The sequence below is a fragment of the Orycteropus afer genome, unplaced genomic scaffold (assembly GCF_000298275.1).
Source record: "Orycteropus afer afer isolate SDZICR_OR568_19922 unplaced genomic scaffold, OryAfe1.0 scaffold00262, whole genome shotgun sequence".
In the NCBI taxonomy this organism is placed as follows: domain Eukaryota; kingdom Metazoa; phylum Chordata; class Mammalia; order Tubulidentata; family Orycteropodidae; genus Orycteropus; species Orycteropus afer.
This window is the reverse complement of record NW_006921849.1, coordinates 2563278-2575380: the sequence shown is the minus strand read 5'-3', so window position 1 is coordinate 2575380 and position 12103 is coordinate 2563278. Positions and strand designations below refer to the sequence as shown.

At 45.3% G+C, this 12103-nt stretch overlaps 1 protein-coding gene across 1 annotated transcript in view; it reads right to left on the bottom strand.

Moving 5' to 3' along the window:
- PROM1 (prominin 1) overlaps positions 1–12103 on the bottom strand; it is a 139793-nt gene that overhangs the window by 51963 nt on the left and 75727 nt on the right. Inside the window, exons 7-8 of the mRNA XM_042782209.1 lie at positions 3678–3895; positions 952–1026 (exon numbers count right to left, since the gene is read on the bottom strand). Of these exons, the coding sequence (XP_042638143.1) occupies positions 952–1026; positions 3678–3895 (293 nt within the window). The remainder of the gene's footprint in view (positions 1–951; positions 1027–3677; positions 3896–12103) is intronic.

Sequence of the window (12103 nt, the reverse complement as noted above, 5' to 3'; positions counted from 1 at the left end):
ATGACTTGAAGTACTTAGTGATGAAGACTAAAGACTACAGTCTGCAGTATGAATTACACCTCAACATAAAGAAAATGAAAATCCTCACAAGTGGACTGATAAGCAGCATCACAATAAGTAGAGAAAAGATTGAAATTGTCAAAGACAACTTGGTTCCATGATCAACACCAATGGAAGCAGTAGTCAAGACATCAAATGACATATTGCACTGGGCACATCTGCTGCAAGAAACCTCTTTGAAGTGTGAAGAGCAAAGATGTCTCTTTGAAGACAAAGGTGCGCCTGACCCAAGCCATGGTATTTTCAATCATCTCATATGTATGTGGGAGCTAGAAAATGAATAAAGAAGACCAAAGAAGAAGAGTTGATGCTTTTGAGTTGTGGTGTTGGTGAAGAATACTGAAAATACCATGGACTGCCAGAGGAACTAACTGATCTGTCCTGGAAGAAGTGCAGCCAGAATGTTCCTTAGAAGCAAGAATGGCCAGATTTCGTCTCACCTATTTTGGCCATGTTGTCAGAAGGGACCATTCCCTGGAGAAGGATATCATGCTTGGAGGGTCAATGAGAAAGGACAAGGCCCTCAATGAGATGGACTGACACAGTGGCTGCAATGATGGGCTCAGGTATAGCAAGGATTGTGAGGCTGGCACAGGACCGGGCAGTGTTTCATTCTGTTGTACATAGGGTTGTTATGAGTCAGAGCTGACTTGACAGCACCTAACAACAACAATCACAAAGACAGAGATTACTTTTATCTCTCATGGTCCAAGCATGGGGCTTTGCACAAAATAGGTGCTAAATCCAATTCCTTGGATTGGAGTGAGGAACATTACCTGGAAGAGAGCAGTTCTCACCCTTGTTGCTGATCTCTCTCTGGAAATGACTGTGTTTTGGTTTTGTTTCCTACTTTCTATGCACATTTCTACTGTATTTTTCCCCAAAACATACCTCTTCAACCAGGCTGAGCAAATCTGTTTTCATAACATTGTTCACATTTTGAAGTTCTCTATCCACAGCAGGGAGCTGCAAATTTATAAAATAAAATATAAGGCAAGGGAGCATCCCCAAAATCATTCCTCATAAATTCTTCACATATTCAAGTCTTGTCGCTCAATTTTATTTTGAGCACTATCATTTGGGGTAAACTAACCAACCAACCCACTGCCATCGAGTTGACTCCAACCCACAGCAACCCTATAGGACAGAGCACAACTGTCCCATAGGGTTTCCAAGGCTGTAAATCTTGACAGATGCAGACTGCCACATCTTTGTCCTGTGGGAGAGGCTGGTGGATTCAAACTGCTGACCTTTTGGTTAGCAGCCCAAGGCTTTAGCCACAGCATCACCGGAGCTCAAAATGACCCCCACAAGTGCTAGTTCTTAGATGTCTGGGAGTCGGCTGATGGAATCAGCTAAAACTGAGGTAAAGAAATTTAACGGGAATGTATTAATGTGTGATCTCAGAATTTCAAGGACTGAATATAGATACTAACTTGCCCTTCCAAAAGCACTTTGCAAAGAAATAGTCATCAGTTATGTGGGTGAGTGGTTAGGAATAAAGTCTCCATCTACATCATTATACATGGATTTCAAGAACTTTGCCTGTTACAGAGATCTGGTGGTGCAGCAGATAAGGCATCTGGCTGCTAACCAGAAGGTCAGCAGTTCAAACCCACCAGCCACTGTGCAGAAGGAAGATGGGGCGATCTACTTCTGTAAAGATTTACAGCCTCAGAAACCCAATGGGGATCACTGTGAGTTGGAGTCGACTCAATGGCGGTGAGTTTGGTTGGTTTTTTGGTTTTTTTTTTTCTGGTTTATCTCTTACCAATATTGAGACAAATATCCCATGTCTCCTGACATCATGTATCAGGCAGGACATGCTATCATGACTATTATGTCTCTGACAAACATGCATAACTGAACTCTAATCATGATGGGTGTCTATTAAAATAAATGGCCTGGAAACCCCGTCCCACTGCCATCAAGTGGATTCTGACTCAGAGCTGCCCCAGAGGACAGAGTAGAACTGCCCCATAAGGTTTCCATGGTTGCAGATCTTCTTCAGAAATGTCAGTGTCACCAAGGAAAAAGACTGACACAATGATCCAGAATTACAGAGGCTAACGAGACATGACAACCAAAGGCAACGGAGACCCTGCGTTGACCTTGACTGGGGAAAGAAAAACAGCTGTAAAAACATTCTTAGAAAACTGGCAAAATCTGAATAGGAGCTGGGACTGAGTGGTTGAACTGGGTCCATGTTGCACATCCTGACGGACGACCATGTGTTGGCTGTGGAAGGTCAGGGACCGCACTGAAATATTTGGAAGGGAGGATGTAAAGAGACATGACATCTGCCACTTACTCCTAAATGGTTAAGAAAAGGGCAAAATGGAGTTTATTTCATGCATATATACCTAAAATAATGTGGATAGATATATGATGATGCATGATGGATGGGAGGATGGACAGATAAAATGATAAGCCAATGCGTAAAATGCTGACAATTGGGGAATCTGGGTGGGGAATGGGCTTCTTGTACTAACCTGGCAACTTTTCTGTGTGTCTGAAAGTAAATCAAAATAAACGTTACCCCCAAAGGACTCCATCTTAAATAACTTAAACACAGGTTTCAGTCCCATGTTCTAAAATGCAGTCCAGTGTCTCCCCAGGGTGGGTCTGGAAGACACGCAGTCACAGGCAGTGAATGTGAAGTGCTTGAATAAAACCATCACATGAAACGTGAAAGTGAAAAAACAATGTCTATCTATATTGCCATTTTTTATAAAATGTGATAATGTATGTATACAATGAAATTAGTAAGTTAAACACCATGAATAGATGTGAAAATTTTATCTATATGCTCAAAAAAAAAAAAAAAAAAAAAAAAAAAAAAAAAAAAAAAAAAAAAAAACCAAAACAAACTCACTGCCATTGAGTCAATTCCAACTCATGGTGACCCCCATTGGGTTTCCAAGGCAATAAATCTTTACGGAAATAGATCGCCCAGCCTTGCTTCCATGGAATGGCTGGTGGGTTTGAACCACCAACCTTCTAGTTAGCAGTCAGATGTCTTAGGCACCAGAGGTGAGATGTTGGCAAACCAGATGATGGATCCAGAGCTCGAGACCAGAATATATATACTCAGACCTGTATGTGTGCAAGTAGCCCCCAATTTTTTCTGTTAATCTTTTCTTTGTGGAATGGAATTGCCTTGAATTGGGGCTTTGTGGTTGCTGCCAGCAAGGTGGCTCCGACCCATGGTGACCTTACATACAACAGAACGAAATCCTGCCGGGCCCTCCACTCTCTCCATGATATTTGGGATCTTTGAGCACATTAGGGTTAATATTCTAATGCATTATGTACCTACATCTTGACCTTTAAAGGTATACAAAAATGCACTCTGCTTGCTTCTAGCTCCTTAAAGCTCACTTCCTTCTGATGTTTTTCATCAAACTGCAGAGAACTCCCTGGAAGACACTCACATTCCTTCCCATCTCCTCCGATAGCCAATCCATGGCTGTGACTGAATGACCTGGAAGGCTGACAGGGACCCCAGGTCACTGCTCTCCACCCCAAGCCACTGTGCTCCCCACAGGATCACCCACACTCCGCCCTACCAAGCTGTCCTGATGATGCATGGCTTAGCAGGGGCCACATCCCCTCACCTGATTAAAGCTCATGTTGCTATCCAGCTGGCTGAGAGACTTCAGGATGCTGTTGCAGCTGGCAGTCATCCACTTTTCAGTGCACGTGGAGCTATTGAGGGACTTCTCCAAGTTGGTCTTGATGGTGCTCAGGTTGGCGTTCAACACTACAATCCCATTCTTCATTTCCTCCAAGGCACTGTTCATATTCTCCAGCGCCAACTTGCTCTCGCTGATGTCTGTAGGAATAAAACATGCTCAGAACTGAGGCACTCACTGGGCTGGCCATGGCAGAAAATCCCTTCTCAGGTACAAAAGTGGTCCAAAGGAGCATGAGATGAACTTGTGTGTGACCTTGGGAGGTACCGGGGAAGTCTGCTATGAGAGGCAATTTGCAGAGCAGTTTGGGAGGGACACAAACAGCCTTGTAATCCTGGCAGCTACTCCCACCAACTCAGCATCCCACCAGGGTCACTTGCAAGCAAGGAGCAGGCCGTGAGCGCCAACCTCAGGAATGCAATACCTCGGAGTGGCCTTAACTGGCCAGCCAAGGGACAGCAATAGCCAGAAAAGGTGCCATGGCTGTAGCATCCACCAACCTTAAAGAGGTCATTCCAGGCAAGCTAGCAACTTCAAGCCCAAGCAGTTTCAATCTGCAAATACATTCCTTACACCCAGAGATGGATTGTTGTTGTTGTTGTTATGTGCCGTCAAGTCAGACCCGACTCTCATAGCAACCCTTCCTTGGGTTTCCAAGGCAGTATCACTAGGGAAGTAGATTGCCCAACCTTCCTTCCAAGGAGTGGCTGGTGGGTTTGAACCACCAGCCTCCTGGTTAGCAGTCAAGTGCCTTAGGCACTGTGCTACCAGAGATGGATTAGCTAAGAATTTTCAGAGAGCTGGAATTCATTACAGGGAAACAGTCAAGGGCACATTTGCCATTCCAGCACGTTTCTGTGCAGATCTCAATTCTGTTACCTACTGTGTAACTGGAAGTAGAGTCTGGCACCTCTCTGCACCAACTTACTGCTGTTAAAATGATAGCACTACCACCACACTCATCACATCATGTGGGGATTAAATCAACCAGATGGAAGGCCTTGGTGGTAGTGAGTCCAACTACTTTAAGTCAGCAGCCACCAGCCTCACACACGTTCTGGAACTAGGAGCTAACAGCAGTCGTTGCTCTCCTGATTTCTCCGGGAGCAGAACTGTACATTCTGTCTAGGAAGGTTGTTGTTAGGTGCCATCGAGTCATTTCCGACTCATAGCTACCCCATGCACAGCAGAACGAAACACTGCCTGATCCCGCGCCAGCTCCATGATCCCTGCTATACTTGAGCCCATCGTCGCAGCCACTATGTCAATCCATCTCATTGAAGGCCTTTCCCTCTTTCATCGACCCTCCACCCTACCACGCATGACATCCTTCTCCAGGGAATGGTCCCTTCTGACAACATGACCAAAGTAGGTGAGACAAAGTCTGGCCATTCTGGCTTCCAAGGAGCATTTCCGCTGCACTTCCTCCAGGACAGATGTGTTACTTCTTTTAGCAGTCCATGGTACTTTCAGCATTCTTCGCCAGCACAACTCAAAAGCATCAACTCTTCTTCAGTCTTCCTTATTCACTGTCCAGCTCTCACCTGCATATGAGGTGATTGAAAATATCATGGCTTATGTCTGGTACACCTTAGGAAGGTAGCGAACAACAATTCTGTCCACCAGCAGCTTAAAGCCACGGCAGTAAGACACGAGGAGTTTAAAGTAGGGGCATTTCCTCCTCCTCCAAGCACTTAACACTTCCTGCTCAGGTCTTCTCTGCTCCGCACTTCACAGAGCGATGGTAATCCACCATGCACAATGGCTTCTGCAAGTATGAATGTGTATGTGCTCCAATAATTTCTTTTAGAAGAATCACCAAGAGGCTGGTCCCCAGGAGGCAGAGGTTAAAGGTGTCTCAAATGTCCAGCTTTTCCAAACTGCTGCCCACTCCATCATCTCTAACATCAACTCCTCCTCCTCCTCCCCTCAGTACTCTCCCTCCAGTCTTGTCATTGTTGTTATGTGCTGTCAAGTCAGACCCGACTCATAGCGACCCCTCCTTGGGTTTCCGAGGCAGTATTACTACGGAAGTAGATTGCTCAACCTTCTTTCCAAGAAGTGGTTGGTGGGTTTGAACGGCCAGCCTTATGGTTAGCAGTTAAGTGCCTTAGGCACTATGCTACCAGAACTCCTCCCTCCTGTCTTAGGGTTCTGTATTGTGCTGTAACGTCTCACAGAACTCAGAAACTGCCAAGGAAATGGCTCATGTGTGGTGGAGGCTGGCAAATCCCAAATCTGTTGCTCAAGCCTCACCCTGGAGGATGCTTCCTTGCTCACATGCTCACAGGAGCTGATGAACCCCAACAGGCAGGTCAGATCACTGGCTGCTGTCTCAAGTCCCAAGAACCAGGGGTGAGATGTTGACAAACTAGATGATGGATCCAGAGCAAGAGAGTGAACTTCGCCAGAACATTCACATCATGCCCTCCAGGGAACTGAGGGGGAGACTTCAGTCGCACAGCAAGGGGGGCCTCAAGATACAGCCCACCCTAATCCTGCCTCACCGACACCAACAGACAACTCACCCCAAAATGGGACTGTAACTACAGGCACAGAGGCTAGCCTTTACAATATATCACAAAATTGAGGACTATGACTGTTGTTGTTGTTGTTGTTATGTGCCATCGAGTCAGCCCCGACTCATAGTGACCACTCCTTGGGTTTCCGAGGCAGTATCACTACGGAAGTAGGATTGCCCAACCTTCCTTCCAAGGAGTGGCTGGTGGGTTTGAACCTCCAGCTGTCTGGTTAGCAGGCAAGTGTCTTAGCCACTATGCTACCAGAGCTACCAGGACCATATTAAGCAATGCACTGCCCTGCTGTATGAATGTCCTTGAAGACTCCCTTCCCTGGGTTTCCACCCATCTCTGGAAACCACAGAAAACTTGGGCTAAAACAATTTATGTATATATATGTAAACATATATATATATATATATATATACATATATGTGTATGTGTATGTGTATGTGTATAGGGAGCTCTGGTGGCATAGTGCTTACGGCATTTGACTGCTAACCAGAAGGCTGGTGGTTAAGGCTGGTGGTTTAAACCCACCAGCCACTCCTAGGAAGGAAGGATGGGCAATCTACTTCCATAGTGATACTGCTTCGGAAACCCAAGGAGGGGTCACTATGAGTCGGATCCGACTTGACGGCAGTAAGTTATGTACGTTCTTGTTTTTGTTAGTTACTGTCCAGTGAGCTCCAACTCAGTGACCTTATGGATAACTGAACAAAATGGTGCCTGGTCTTGCACCATCTTCATAATTGTTAGTATGTTTCAGTTCATTGTTGTACCCGTATATGTCTACACTTAACTGACACGTGTGTGTGTATGTGCACATATATAAGGTTTCCTAAGGTTGGGCAATCTACTTCCGTAGTGACACCACCTCAGAAACCCAAGGACGGGTTGCTATGAGTTGGATCCGACTCCATGGCAGTGGGTTTGGTGTTTGGTTTTTAGGTAGAGCAAATGGTTTGCACACGACTACTAACCTGAAGGTTGGCAGTCCGAACCTACCTACTGGCAGTGCAGAATAAAGCTCTGGTGGTCTGCTTCTTTAAAGACCAATCAAGCAAACCCTACGGAGTTCCATTCTACACTGTAACATACAAGGTCACCTCATGTGACAGCAACAGGTTTTATATAGACACATGTACACAGCCATATGTGTGTGTGTGTGTGTGTGTGTGTGTTGTGTATAAAAGCTTCCCTGTTATGTAATCATGAGAAAAGTAGCCTGAGCTCTCGTCCCAGGTCTTCCAGAACCTTGCTCTGGCACCTTCAGCAAACATTTCATCCTCTCGGGATCTCAGTCGCCTCAGCTGTGACTTAGGGAGCTGGCTGGTCGTCTCCCGGTTACTCAGAGGGCCTTAACTGGTTTGTGGGGCTGCTATCTGCTGTTCAGTCAGCCTTGGGCTTCTGGCGACACCATATGTAATGGGGCAAGCCCTCTGTGAATCATAGGTTTGTCACTGGCTGATTTCTCAGGAGTAGACTGCCAGGCCTGTCTTCCTAGGAGACGGTATCACACATGTTTTATCCAGGTGTGATGCGGTAACAGCAGTCCATGTCATCCAAGATAACACTGTCACCAGCCTTAGATGATTCACTGAGGGACCAGGGAAGGCCTCTAGGATTGGACTGCATCCAATGACCCCGGCCCCAAATTCTTGAAACAAAACAGAACAAAAAACAGTGAACGCTGATTCCAACCTCACGTGTTTCCGAGTAAAACACAGCTCCGTGGGGTTTCCAAGGCCATGATCTTTTGGAAGCACATCACCAGGCCTCTCTCTCGAGGGGGCTGTGGGTAGACTTGAACCGCCAACCTTTCGGTTAGTAGCTGAGGGCTAATTATTTGCAATACCCAGGGTCGCCCTGAACAGAACATCTTATGATCTGTTTTTTTTTTTTTAACCTTGAATTTTGGTTCAGTTACATCTTAAAAATATTTAGGACTATAATGGGCGCTCCTTATCCAAATGTCCTTCTGGGTCTCAGTTTCTCATCTCTCCCACCTCCCTCCCGAGATTATCAGCAAAGGACAAAGCCCGGTACCTGACTCCTACCAGGGCTCAGTAAACATCTACCACAGCACAGAAGAAACGAAGACCACAGCTGGAACGAGAAACCCGCCCGCCAGAAGACCCTGCTCAACACATCCCTACAGCACACATCTGAAGGCTGTGTGCTCTACCTCTAGTAGCCACTTCCACTTTGACTCCACGAAAGTTATTTTAAAGTCAGGAGTAAACAACGACAACAAAGAATGATGGATAACATAATAAACTGATGACCCAGGAAATGCATGTGCATTTAGGACTGTGGGTAATGTTCTCAGCCATGTCCCAGAAAGGCCTTGGAGGTCATGAAGATACATTTTTCAAAGGCTTCAAAGCATTTGATGCCTATAAAATATTTATTGGGTCATAACTCTGGAGTCATCCGTGCTTACCAAGAGCACATGCATTATGGATCTGAAGTAGGAACGATATTTATTCCTCAGATTCTCAATTTAATTAATTAACATTTCACCAGCCTGCAGCATAGTGCCCTTGTAGGTCCTAACCTGTAGCCCAGATATGATTTACACAAAAGAAAGATCCATTCTCTCCAAAGGCCACTGAAAACACACAAGACTGCAAATTTTTAAGCAAAAAACTTTGCTGAAGTCTTCTAGTAAACACATTTTAGGAAGCTATGGCCACACCAGAGGCTAAGCTTTAACCTATACAGGCTGACTTCAAAAATATGCATACCTTAAATAATAACACAGGAAAGACCAAAGAGAAAAATAACTTAAAAAAAAAAAATACATCTTTGATAATAATACAGCACTGACCAAAGAGGAAAATAAAAGTCTATTTCAATTGTCTCTGATCCAAACAGAATTATAGTTCAAATATTAGAAACTGTTGGAAGTTTGGGCAAAAATTAAAGGTACACGCCAGCCCCATCACATCATCTATATACTTTCATACAACCCTTCTATGGTTTTGGAGCTGGAAGGGATCTTGGAGGACCAAAATCCCAAATGCACTGACTCACGAGGGATCTGGGGGGCAGGGGTGCCTGGGATCATGTTGTGGTCACATCAGTACTTCACCCCCAGTTTCCTTTAAAGTGAGACCATGCTGCTTTCCTGTGCATGGCCCAGCTTCAGCCTCCATCTTAAAACCCCCACATGTACCTGCACACCATCTACTATGGTCCAGGTAGCACAAGCTTTATAGTTGGACCAGAGTCCTGACTCCCACCTCTACCAGCTACTCAATCCTATACAAGCCACGTTATCTCTTAGCCGCATTCACAATGGAAGGAGACCACTGCCCGACCCCGCACCACCCCCATGATTGGCTGTAATTGGACCTAATGGATCCACAGGGTTTTCACTGGCTGATTTCTGGAGATGGCCACCAGGACTGTCTTCCTAATTTGGGTTAGTCTGGGAGCTGCACGGCAAACTGTTGCACATCTCAGCAACACACAGGCCTCCACTGACGGCTGGGTGCTGGCTGCCATGAGGGGCACTGGCTGGGAATCAGACCCAGATCTTCTGTATGGAAGACGGGGTTCTACCACTAAACCACCATTACCCTTGAGGCCTAGAGGACAGCCCCAACACCACAGCTCCTGCCTTTTCCAGGCCCTCCCCAGGAACATCAAGTTGTAAGTTCTCATCATCTCGACTCAACGCGTATTTCCTGAGGCACCAGCAGCAGCATCACCAGGAATGTGCCAGAAAATCTAAAGTCTCAGGTCCACTCGAGCCCTCCTGGATCTGAAACTCTGGGGGTGAGGTCAGCAGGCTGTGTTCTACCCAGTCCTCTAGGCAACTCTGATGTGCTCCACAGTGGGAAGCGCTGACTGGCCCTCCCCAGGAAGCGGGCAGCTCTGTTCCCTGCCTGAGGCTGCCTCCTCATCACAGCTGTGAGGTGCCTTGGGCGCCTCTGAGTCAGCTCTGACTCACAACGACCCTCTGTAAAACAAAACAAAACCATGCCCAGTCCAGCACCACCTCGCAATTCTGTGCTATGCTTGAGCCCATCATTGCAGCCACTGTGTCAGTCCAACTCGTTGAGAATCTTCCCCTTTTTTGCTGACCCTCCACTTTACCAAGTATGACGTCCTTCTCCAGGGAATGGGCCCTTCTGACAACATGACCAAAGCAGGCGAGAACAAGTCTGGCCACTCGCTTCTAAGGAGCATTCAGCTGCATTTCTTCCAGGACAGGTTTGTTTGCTCTTCTGGCAGTCCATGGTACTTTCAGCATTCTTCACCAACATGACAATTCAAAGGCATCAACTCTTCTTCCCTCTTCCTTGTTCACTGTGCAGCTTTCACATGCATAGGAGGTGATTAAAAATACCATGACTTGGGTCAGGCACACCTTAGTGTTCAAAGTGACATCTTTGGTCCTCAATACTTTTAAGAGGTCTTTTGCAGAAGATTTGCCCAGTGCAATACGATATCTTATTTCTTGACTTCTGCTTCCATGGGTGTTGATTGTGGATCCAAGTAAAATGAAATCTCTGACAACTTCAATCTTTTCTCCAATTACTGTGATGTTGCTTATTGGTCTACTTGTGAGGATTTCTGTTTTCTATATGTTGAGGTGTAATCCATACAGAAGACTGTACTTTTTGATCATCATCAGTAAGTATTTCAAGTCATCTTCATTTTCAGCAAGGAAAGTTGTGTTGTCTGAATACTGCAAGCATTTAATGAGACTTCCTCCAATCCTGATGCCACGTTCTTCTCCATACTGTCCAGCTTCTCTGATTATTTGCTCAGCATACAGGTTGAATAAATATGGTGAAAGGATACAATCCTGACACACACTTTTCCTGATTTTAAACCATGCAGTATCCCCTTGTTCTGTTCAAATGACAGGCTCTTAGTGTATGTACAGTTTCCTCATGACCACAATTAATTGCTCTGGAATTCTCATTCTTCATAATGTTATCCATAATTTGTTATGATCCATACAGTCAGATGCCTTTGCATAGTCAATAAAACAGAGATAAACATTTTTCTCATATTCTTTGCTTTCAGCCCAAATCCATCTGATATCAGCCATGTCAGATGGATCAATGAAGCTGACTTAGGTGTTGGCTATTATGACAGAGGCCAAGTCTGCTGTCACTTCTCTGTTTGGTTTTACCATCTGATATAAGGAGCCACAGGAGTCAGGGCCATTCTCCTTCATGTGACATGTACACACATCACTCATGCCTGGAGCCACCCCAGCCACCTCGACCACACTGCCACCCTGAGTACAGCAGAAAGGAAAAGGAAAACAAGGGGCTACTTGGCCCTTCGATTACCAACCTTGGATCTGCCTTATCTCCATGTATCTTCTCATGTGTGATGACACATTTCCTATTGTTCAAGACACTTAAAGGATCAATGGCATTGATATCACCTCAATGTCACCTTCCAATGACCTCAAATTATATTTTATATCATTTGTCTCCAAAAATTATGAAAATATTTTTATTTTTCATTTACATAGGTAGAGAGAAAGCAACAGGTATCCATAGAGCACACTGAGGGCAAGTTAGAACACCAACAAGATAAACAAATACCAACAGACATCAAAATCAAAATGCCCGTAAGCTTCAAGTCTAACAATCAGTTGTCTAGTAACTAAGGCTAGACTATGAACAGATGCAGCCTATGTACAGTTTATAACCAGTGAAGTTATAGCATTCTAATTTAGAGATGAAATGTAAGAGTTGTAGATGTTAAGGTTATCCATTCATTTATTCATTCAAGAAATAACCCGCTCCCGGCCAGGCATGGTGTGACTTGCCCCAGTGCTGTCATGTCCATGCC